General features: G+C 44.5%; 1 protein-coding gene across 1 annotated transcript in view; it reads right to left on the bottom strand.

The window, feature by feature from the left end:
• Positions 1–10,517, bottom strand: part of Frzb (frizzled related protein) — a 33,206-nt gene extending 22,689 nt beyond the window's left edge. Inside the window, exons 1-2 of the mRNA XM_052182794.1 lie at positions 9,473–10,517; positions 2,885–2,932 (exon numbers count right to left, since the gene is read on the bottom strand). Coding sequence (XP_052038754.1) covers positions 2,885–2,932; positions 9,473–9,950 — 526 coding nt within the window. The 5' untranslated portion in view covers positions 9,951–10,517. The remainder of the gene's footprint in view (positions 1–2,884; positions 2,933–9,472) is intronic.
• Positions 10,518–10,994: the final 477 nt, after the last annotated feature.

The following is a 10,994-nucleotide window of genomic DNA, read 5'->3' on the forward strand; positions in this document are numbered from 1 at the left end:
GGAGCTAGTTTTGTGTTGTTGTTGCTGTTTGGGGGTGTTTGTATGTTTGGAGTTTTGTTTTTGGATTTGAGACAGGGTTTCTCTGTGTAGCCGTGATTCTCCTGGAGCCCACTCTGCAGACCAGGCTGGCCTTGAACTGAGAGATTTCCTTTGCCTCCAGAGCACTGTCTCTGTCTCTAGATAGCTGAAATCAAAGGTGTGCACCACCATGCCCTGCTCCAAATGGATCCATTTTTTTGTATATTGTTTGTTATTGATGTTGTTGCTCATGGATACACTGAAACTGTCACCATAACTTTCAGAAGAATTGACAGCTCACACTTGACAAGAAATTCTGACTGACCAATCGCATTACTGAACAAGTGAACTTTTTAGTTTGTTTTACACAGATGCAACAGAAGGAGTGGTCCTCAAAGTAACGCAGACACCAAGAATGGCTACTTTTGTGTAACCAAAGATGTTCCTCATTGCATCACCACATAGTCTAAATAAGCACCCAGGATGAGCACTCTCTGGGAAGTAAGATGTGAGTGGCCATGGGTCCTTGGTTGGGGAGGAGCAGGAGTGGGGGGAGGTGGCAGAGGGTTGTTAGAGGGGAGGGGATGGGGGAAGGGGGTGGGGGAAAGGGGTGGTGGAGGGGAAGGGGGAGGGGGAGGGGCAACTGCAGCCTGCTGCTTTAGCAGGATGCAAACCTGTCACTGAGTCTGCTGTGGGTGTGGTTGGAGTGCTCTTCAGTACCTTTTCCTGTCTCAGGATCAGGGTGAGGGGTTGTGAGATGGTAGGAGGCACTGGGAAATTGCGATGCGGTGGTGGTAGTGGTGGTGGTGGCACCTTTGGCTCAGCCATGGCCATTAAAAGGAGCATACAATGCTAATCAGGGCAGTGGCTGCCAACTCCACCTGCACTCTCCCATCCCACGCTCTGCAATCCACGTAATCTGCATTTAGATACTAAAATGAAGATTTCATCTTTGAAAATTCTAAAAAATTTTAAATCAGTTACTTTTATGTAAGGTAAATGGTTCTTAGGGCTACTTTTGATGGGCAGTACCTAAGGTCAGATACTTGCCAACCTAATGATAATACTCAATGCATGGGACCAGTTCAGTGAAAATCTTTATTCCTAACTTATTTATGAATTGACAAATATGGTTCCCTTTCACCCGGCAAACTGTAGGACACTGACCAAAATCAGTGAAACTTACCGGAAAAAAACCCAACTATGTAGAAACTGAGCAGCATTTAGACACAGTCACAGAAATAGGACACAACCCTAATATCTAGTAATGGCAGGAAGAATTGTGCGTGGTATGTTTAATGATGGACAGAATAGTTATCAATGAAAACTAAAACTGTCACGCATGTAAAGAAGAGCGAAGAAAGCCACTGTGCACACAGGAAAAGCCAAGGATTTATTCATACAAAATTCAAGACCAGGCAAAAGTAATCTGCAGTTGTTAGAACCCTGACTAGAAGTTATGTTGTAAAGAAATGTAAAAGTGGCAGCAGCAACTCAGAGGCTTCTAGAACACTCTAACATCCAGTATCCTGCTGTGTGGTCTTTACAAGGCAGTGCTAAAAAAAAAAAAAAAAAAAAGAATGCACCAGCTTATTTGGTTTTGGTCTTTTTTTTGCACTTTATTAAAAGGTTTACTGTGTGGTAGATGGAATAATTAGACCCATTCTTTTTCTCTCACTGAACACAGTCTGGGAGAAGAGGGCATGAAGCAGTTACTTAGGAATGCTCAAACATAAACAATAGCAAGATTAGGAAGGGAAACCTTGTCTCAAGGCAAAACAAAAACACATATGTGATTTTTCAGTTTTGCACTACCAACACACAATTGTGGGCTTTTCTGTACTCTGAACAGTGTTTAGATTCAATCCAGGCATGCTATCAAGGTGATGTATAATCCATAGTTAATTCCTCAGTCTGTGGAACATTGCTTAGTCAAATGAACACATAGCCAAGGGTGAATCTAGCAGTTTGCAATCATGCATGCAAGATCATTTCCCAAGCTTCTCTCTGTGTGTGTCTGTCTCTGCCTCTACCTCTCTCTCTCTCTCTCTCTCTCTCTCTCTCTCTCTCTCTCTCTCTCTCCCACTACTATTCAATTCCTTGGAGCACTCCACTTTGATCCTTGATGGAATCCTAAGACATTATTTTTCCCATTCTGCAGTTCATTTCTGGTGATGGCTACTGCATCTGGGGCCAAGAAGTGGGTGGCTATGAACCAAACATCAGGATCTGCCTGGTCTCTTAGTACCACTGGCTCCCTAATCAGAGAGGAAGGGTCTTCTTTGTGGGGGTTTTAGGCTACTTGACCTAGCTATTACTATTAGCATTGCTTTAGGATGGCTAGAGGGATGGGTCGCAAGAGAGGAGTAGTTGGAGACTTTCCACTTTTGGAGCCAGTTCTACAGTGCTCACTTCCAGGTTGCAGGTTGTATGGAAACAGATTGGCAGATCGAAAGATTATATACTTTACCACTGAACCTACATCCCAAGATTCCATCTATGTGACAATTCCCAAAGGACATTATAGTGCCAGAGAATAGCTAGTGCTTAAAAGCAGGTGAAACGTGTAATTATAAAAGATTATACATGGAGGAGTATGGGAAGTGATGACAGAATTAGTCTGCATTCTGAAAAACTAGGGTTACATGAATCTTGTATTCATTAACATTTTTGTAAACCAAACTATAAGCCAAGAGGTCGATTTTAATACACTAAAACAAAAAATAAAGTCAGCATAAATATAGAATTCATTTTTATGTTTATTTTTAAAACAGGACACAAGTATCTGCAAATAAAACTTAGGTATGAAAACCATATCAAAAATTATCTAGACCACAAATGAAGACAGGAATAACTGTGCACTCACCACTGCTTGCCCCTCTGCAGTGTCCAGTACTTGAATCCATAGGAAAATCTGGAAGGTGACAGAATAAAGAATGATGACAGACTGATTACCTCAGGATATCACCGATGAAGTGTAAATTCTGTAACAGCTTGTCTTGGTTTAGAATCATTTGTCTCCAGGAAATGGTTCCTTATTAGGGCTGTGTGGCTGCCCCACTATTGGGGGTTGAATAAGGAGGAGGTCCTTTCTCAGATGTGATTGACAGTTACTGCTCATGAACTGGCATCACGTACGGGTAAAATTTTAGCACTTAATAAATCTCGTGTTCTTGAATTTCATAAATGCTGTAAATGAATATTATATTCCAGCAAAGGCCATACAAATATCAGGCACTGAGCCAAGTGTGTGACTTTATGACAGATAGAACCAAGCATACCTTTGTCAATGAATGGCTGTGTCATACTCTCCTGGCACAGAGTCTATGGGAAATCCAGAAAGAACTCCAGGCTCTTTGTTAAATGCAGACTAAATAGTTCAGCACAAAGGAAGCCTAGCGCTTGTAGATCTCTCCAGCCATTACAATTAATAGATGTGGCAATAATTGGGATTCACCATTGGTTCTTCTCACGATGCTATAATCCCAGAAAATGGTAATGATAATGGCCTTCTGTCTTCTAATTAGGAGAGCAGCCTCTAATGAATTGTGCTGTGTACACCGGCTGAGAGACACAGTTACTAACCATCAGACAGGATTCTTGCTGGTACTCAACTCACACTTTCATCCAAGAGTTGTATACTTGTATTAACACTTAATGCTAAATGAACTCAACGCCTCTACTTAACCTAACAAAACAGCAGTCTTTCTCTGTCCTTATTTTTCACATAAAACATAAATGAAGAAGGATTTGAGGTGTGGTGTATTTAATCAAGCGCTTCATGAACATGGGTTCTACCACTGAGCTACATATGTGGCTTTGAGCTAACATGCAAATAAAGATGTATAAAAAAAAAAAGACGAAAAACAACAAATACTAGTTGTTTACAAGGTCTTGACTAACTTAAACATAAACCATTAATTTCATGACTTTTATCCTATTCAGACTTTATTCATGATAAATGTATCCAAATATTAAAGCAAAATGCAATGTTTCCATTCCTGAGGAATGATGAGATAAAATACACATGGTTTATTTAAATAATCTCCCTCAAGATTAATAAATCATATTAGTCCGCATTTAAAACACCATGCATTTACGGTTGATATGAAATGATAAAATAAAGCTTCTTGGGGGAAAAAAAGAACTCCTTTGAAACAATGTAGCCAAGGAGAAGGTTTTCCTTATTTCATAAACTTATTACCAGAAATGTTTCTATACCTTTTTAAACATTGAGTATTCAACTGTTAAAATTGTATGAGAGAAATACAAAAGTTTCCAATAAATTTTTTAACATAATTAAAATCTGAAATTCTACCATCAAAACTGTTCTGGGTGGAAACAGGAGAGCTAGATTCTGTATCTCAAGTGTTTGTAGTGATGTCACAGAAATTTCAGGAAGAGCCTGTGTGAGAACAGCGGTGTGAAGGGAAATGCATGTCCTCCGGCTTGGCTTGACTAGAGATGGGACAAAGAGTGAACCTCCAGAGAGAGGGGGAGGAGAGTGGGTCTAAACGAGGGAGACCCAAAGGAGGTAAGCAATCGTTACACAGTTTCTAAACAACCATCCTGCCAGAAGAGGAAAGAGGACTACTGCAGTCAAGGAGCCAGCCACAGGTGCTCTGCCATAATCGCTGTGGGGTGCAGAGAGCCCAAAGAAAATAACAGAAAAGAGGAGTGGCACGTGATACCCACTGACCACCAGGGATGAGAAAGAGACAGAATCAAGGCAGGTTCCTAAGCCTGGATAACTGTAGTGCTGAAGACTTGCAACTGCTAAAAGCAAGCTAAAGAGCAGGGAGCTCTAGGGGATGAGCAGCCTGAGGGCCTTTCCTTAGATGGATCTGGACTGGGCATTCTCTCCTATCAGCAGTGCGATCAAACAGCCATTCCTTGTCTCTTGGAACCCATTGTCCTGGGTGACCTTTTGTTCTTTGAAGCCATGGGTCAACACAATGAAAATACTTTGCTCCTTTAACTTTAACCAAATGAACAAAAGGCACGGATTCTCCAAATGGATTAAAATCCCTTTTCTTAGCAAGGGAAGATGGGTAGCGTAGACCATACTCTGGTCTGAACCCTGTCTTCTCGCTCACTGAGTTAACTTGATGTGTGCCTTTCCATTCTTTCCTGTGAATGGGAGTAACAACACGTACCATGCAGCTGTGATGAGAACTCGTGTGTACACCTCGTACGGCAACACCTAGAGCACCGTATGTGTTATCCGTTTTGTTCTAGCAACGCTAAGAACCCAGGTCCTAAGACTGCAGGTCTCTCTTCCTGCTGTGGTTGCTGTTGAGCATGTGCTCTAACAATTACCAATCATTCATTCCCCTCAGTATATACCAGTGCTGGTTGATGCCAATGTCATCGAGTGGCTAAAAATACAAAACGAATGACAAAACCAACTAAGGGCTTGCAGCTCTGAAGCTGTGATTGTCTCTAAGTTTATACGCTGACGTTAGTGTTCCATTACTCAAAATTACATGTCTACCCAGTGGCTCGTGTGTTCTTTCAAACACCTAGCAGAAAGACAAAGGCCAGAGATAGCGTGGTCAGATTTGCTCTTCAAATAATTATTTCAAAGTTCGGTAAAAAGAACACAAAAGGTGACTGATTTAAATAATAGCTTAGGGACAGTTTAAGATTTCGCAAGCTTGATGAATAGGTTATTTCCAAAGAAAATTAATAACACAGATTCTCTCCCCAAGACCCGCAGACTTCTTTTTGGAATGTACATGATGAAAGATCCTTAGATTCGTGTTTTTTCTCTCTAGTCTTAACTTCAAATTCTCGCCTCCATGTTCTTGTTCAGATCCTTCCTTCTTGGTATTTGGCCCCTCAAATATTTGTAGACCGGGGCTAACACTAAAGAAAAGGCTGCCTGTTCCTTGGAGACTGGAGAGATGATTAAATAGTCATTTCTGCATGTGAAAGGTAGCAGGACTCTGCCAGGCCAGAGCCTGAAGAATATGTTGTGCAAGAGCCTGGTGGGTACAGGGATGTTAGTCCTAACTGGAAGCCAGCAATAACAGTGTGATTATAGAGCCCTTGGCACTGCAAGCTGCAGGAGTCCTAGAAACAGCTGTGAAACACCCTATCATTTGTCTTACACGTTCAATATTTTTAAAAATTTTTTTTAAAATACTGATTTTTTTCTTTTTGATGAATCAGTGAAATTAATGAGGATTAGTTACAGAAGCATGGGTGAGAAGTTATTTATAGCAAGTTATTTATAGTGGCCCCACTACTGAAGAAAATGTGTCTCCCTTGCCTGCAACCACAAACTGCGATAATACAGGAGGGGCCGGACCCCCAGATCTGCCCTCATCCCCTCATCCCTACCCCCCCCCATTAACTGCTTAAAAATCCTCAGGGAGGGGCAGAGGCTTGCGAGACTCTTCCTCTAATAAACCATTTCTAGTTAACAGATCTCAAACTCACCCTTTTCTTCCTATTATTCCTATAGGAGTAAACTCCTTAACCTGAGTTCTAGCTTGATTTCTATGAAATGAAATACTAATTTTCTGCATTTGAGAGAAATAAAACTTGCTTCATCAGTTTGATTAAAGTGTCCATCTTCCTCTCCGGGGGGATGAAGTAATAAGAGTGTGAGGCTGTGTCTGCTGCATTTAGCAAGTTCAAAAAATAAATAAATAAAAAGGAAAAGGAAAAGTTAGTCAAGCAGCATTAATAGGAAAATGATATCACTGATTTGTCCAGTGATCTCTCTGCCCCAGGTCTGACTCAGCCCACAGACCATCTAGTCTTCACCATACCCTTAGGATACAAACACTTTTGCCTTTATTTACAGGTAAGGGTTGAAGAGGTTGTACCGTTTCCCTATAGCCCAAACATGGGCTCATGTAGAGATTCAGCACCTGGTTCAGCGCTACGAATTTGCCCAAGAGTCTCAACTAATTGGCAAAATGGCCAAATCGAGCTGTTCCCAAACAGTAGTGCTCAAAACCTCACTTTACAGTAGACACAAAATACACAAGAAACTTAATCTGGTTCTGCACTCTTAAGTTTGCACCCGAAGAGTGTTTATCTGTGCACTATATGTGTGCAGTACTCATGGAGGCCAGAAGAGGGCATCAAATCTCACAGAACGAGAGTTACAGATGTTATTAATCTCCCATGTGTGTACTAGGAATCAAACCAAGGTCCTCTAGAAGAGCAGTCGATGCTCTTAACCACTGAACCATCTCTCCGGCCCCACATCACCATATTAAGTAATTCTGGGTCTCTGGTGGTTTCACCAAACTTCGGGAATATGTAATTTTTCAACAAGCCGGAAGTCCGGCGACCTCTCAGGCCAACCCCATCCTTAGCTTGCGTTTTCTTTTCCCATGGAAACGGAGGAGAGGCAGCATACTGATTGCCTCCTGCCCGCGGGTGTATTGCTTCCAGCGCTGCTATCAGTAAAACAAATCCTCCTCTGGAACTTCTGAGACGCTCAGCAGGCATATTCCTCGGAGTGACGAACTGTCTCTACGCATGTCTCTCTGAGTGTTTCTGTGAGACAGTTATGCTATGTTTGGCCCATGGGGATAGGCAAGTCAGGGACTCTTAAAGAAACTGCTTCCCATCCACATTGACTACGGCCTTCGAGAGCCCTTAGCCTTGTCAAACCTCACTCCTGGGGGCTGGAGAGATAGAAGGCTCAGCAGTTAAGAGCACTGACCGCTCTTCCGAAGGTCCTGAGTTCAAATCCCAGCAACCACATGGTGGCTCACAACCATTCGTAATGAGATCTGATATCTTCTTCTGGGGTGTCTTAAGACAGCTATAGTGTACTTGCATATAATAAATAAATATATTTCCTTTTCTAGGCTTAGGCTTAGAAGCAGTCTGTCTTCTAAGGGAAGCATGGATTTCAGCGAGAAATGCACTACTCCTTGTGCTTAGCCAGAGAGGAGTGCTAGCATTTGGTTGACTTTAAAGGTGTCTGTCAAGCCAGGATAGCAACTACATTGAGCTGTAACAGCAATGTCTGCAGGCCTGGGACCTTAGTACAAGGGCTCAGAATTCCCTTTTACCCAACAGTGAACAGAATACATTTCTTTCAGACTGACTTATAAAGCTAGCTTTTGATTCATAATTGATATTAAGAAGACAGTACCTATAGTTGTGGTGATACGCTAAGTAAATTGACCATGACGAAGATATGAGATCTTTCTGTTCTGTCTTGTTTTTCAACTATTCCTGACTTTCCCTCTCTTAGTTGGTGAATGTAATTTTTCTGAATCAGCCCCGCTGGTTCGTGAGGTAAGGACTGAGGGCATGAGCAAGCTGAGAAACAGAAGGAAATGAGCAGAGATGGAACAACCGAGTGAGACACACTGAAGAACAGGCGATCCTGGGAGATGCTGAGAGAGAATCGCTAGTTCCTTTGTTCAAGCTTTCTCTTTAAAAAACATAAAGGAAAAAAATCTGAGTCTTGGGTTACCTAGCAGGGAAATGCTGAGTTTACTGAAACATTCCGCATTGAACTGGACTGATTTGGGGTGGGGGACAGGATGGCCTCAAAGTTATGAATGTCACAATTAGACCAAACATCTGTGAAAAAATCAAATTGTGATTGAACCCATTAAACATAGAGCTATAATACAGTCTTATAATGGGGAAAGGGTGAATGTGTGGGTCGTGTATACACACACAGTTTGGGTGAGATAACGGGTGAGATTAAAAGCAAAGCTATATAAGGCTATGAAGATGACATGCCCCAAATATAATTCCACTCACCCATATGCCATATACAAAATTACTTGACGGCACGTGGGCATGTGCAAAGGGCCTGCTATTTTCAGTTCCTCAGCTATCTGGCTGAAGAGAGCAACAGAAGTTAATTAGCAGGGCATAGCAATAATATCTCATAGCTCTTTCATTCTGGAATGGAATTACCATCTATTTTATCAAGAGGAGGGGAAATTGGTTGAAAGGTGATGGTAACAGACGAAATTGGGCTCTGGGCAAGCACATGTCACTAATAGATCTCTGTCTTAGAAGTTTACTGAAACTAAATTAGCGCTTCTAATGATTAGAAGAAAATAAGGGTTTTCGTTTTTTCTGGTGTCTCCGTACAACTGTAAGCCGTGAAAACACTAAAGATCGAGATTGCAAAAGAATTCACCAAGAAACAGAGAAGAAGGTTAAATGTCATTTAGTGATGCAGTTAATTCCCACATGCAGAGAGTGGGGAGGGAAGGGAGGCTTTGGAGGTTGGGTGTGACGAGTGGGGAAGGAATGGATGGATCCGATCACCTGTTGGAAGAGACCGAGTTTGCCTGAGAGAATAAGCGAAACATTTTTTGTTGTTGTTTTGTTTTGCTTTTAAGTAAAAGAACTAGAGGGTGTCTTAGAGGAAAGGTAAGTGCTCAGAAGGGCAAAACGCGAGCTAGATGATAAAGGCAACTAACTTCTCAAAGGTCGGGCAAAGTTCAGGACTCACCCGCTCCGTCCGCGGTGACGATGGCCTCGGGAGAGATGCACACGCCACGGTCGTACACCGGCAGCTCCTCGCAGGCCAAGCTTTCTGGCCACGAGTGGCGGTACTTGATGAGGATGGGCTCGCAGCCCTGTCGGGCGCGCTCACACACAGACTTGCAGGGCTTGATGGGCTCGTGCTGGAAGTCGATGGTGCAGATGGGTGCGTACATGGCACAGAGGAAGAAGAGAAGATCCGGGCTGCAGTGGGTGCCCAACAGCCCTTCGAATTGTTCGATGGCCAGGATGGCGTTAGCCTGGGTGCTGTGGTGCAGGTGGTTGGGCATCTTGGTCATGTTCCAGGGAAGGGACTTGCACAGGGGGATGCGGACAGGCTCACAGGCTGCAGCCTGGGCTCTGGGCACCTGGAGCAGGCAGAGAGCAGCCAGGACTAGCAGCCCGGCCCATCCTAGCAGCATCCGTCCGGAGCCGCGGCAGACCATGGTCCCAGCAGGATGGGTCAGGGCGCAGCCGGGCGACGGACGCGAGAGGCTCGTTCGTTCCGAAGTCTCCCGCTGCGGTTCCGAAGGGTGAGCACAACGACCTGGGGAGCTGTCCCCTCCCGGGACAATCACAGTGATCCAAGTCCTCCCAGGTTCGGTCCACGAGCTTGGCGGAGCCCGGTGCTTTGCTGCGCTGGCTGCTCTTCCCAGGCGTCTAAGCCTCTAGGCGAGGCAGCATCTATTTATTCCTCTCGCTCTGGCAGAGACATCAGCCTTCGCACATCAATCAGCTGAGGGGGCAGAAGAGGAAGCCAGAGAGAAATAAAAACAAAAGTCAAATTCAGTTAAGGGACTCGGAGTTCTGGGGTGTTACAAAAAGGTGTTGGAAGAAGCGATAAATTCTGCAAAGTGAGATGCGATGAGGGACCCTAAGGAAGGAGATTTGGTAAAGGCTAATGGGAGCGGAGGTAGGAGTTTGCCAAGTCCTTCAGGGTCGGGAAGATCCTACGAGCCGCCGGAGTAGCTCAGAGGAGGTCAGCGCCTTGGCTCGCAGCTGCGCCTTCCCACCTCGGCTGACAAGAGCTCCGCCCCGCGGTCCCCTGCGGTCCGGCTCCTCCTTCCGAGAAGGCTGTGAGTTTCCGGAGACTGGAGTGTGAGACCCTGTCTAACTGTGTTGTAGCCCCAGGCAGCTCCCGGCAGGAGCCGCGCACCTTTCCCACTCCATTCCGGGCTCCGATTCCATAGACGACCCCTTGGTCCCCAGGGGAGAACCGACCTCAAGGCACCGCAGAGATGCGCGCCCCTGGATCCCGCCACGCGAGCCCACACTGTGCCTCGCTCCCCGCAGCTATTTTCTCACAGCAAACCCGAGCGCACGTTGGCCTGCAGAAATTCAGGCTGGAAGGCGCGAGCAAAGTCACTTTAAATGTCCACGTCGTCGTCGCAGAGACCGCAGCCTCCCGAGAGCAATGGCAGGGCCCTATCCAGCTAATGACTCCAGGGACCTGCGATTGGAATAACTGTGGAGAAACTGACCTTCACAAA

The sequence above is a fragment of the Apodemus sylvaticus genome, chromosome 5 (assembly GCF_947179515.1).
Source record: "Apodemus sylvaticus chromosome 5, mApoSyl1.1, whole genome shotgun sequence".
Lineage (NCBI taxonomy): Eukaryota > Metazoa > Chordata > Mammalia > Rodentia > Muridae > Apodemus > Apodemus sylvaticus.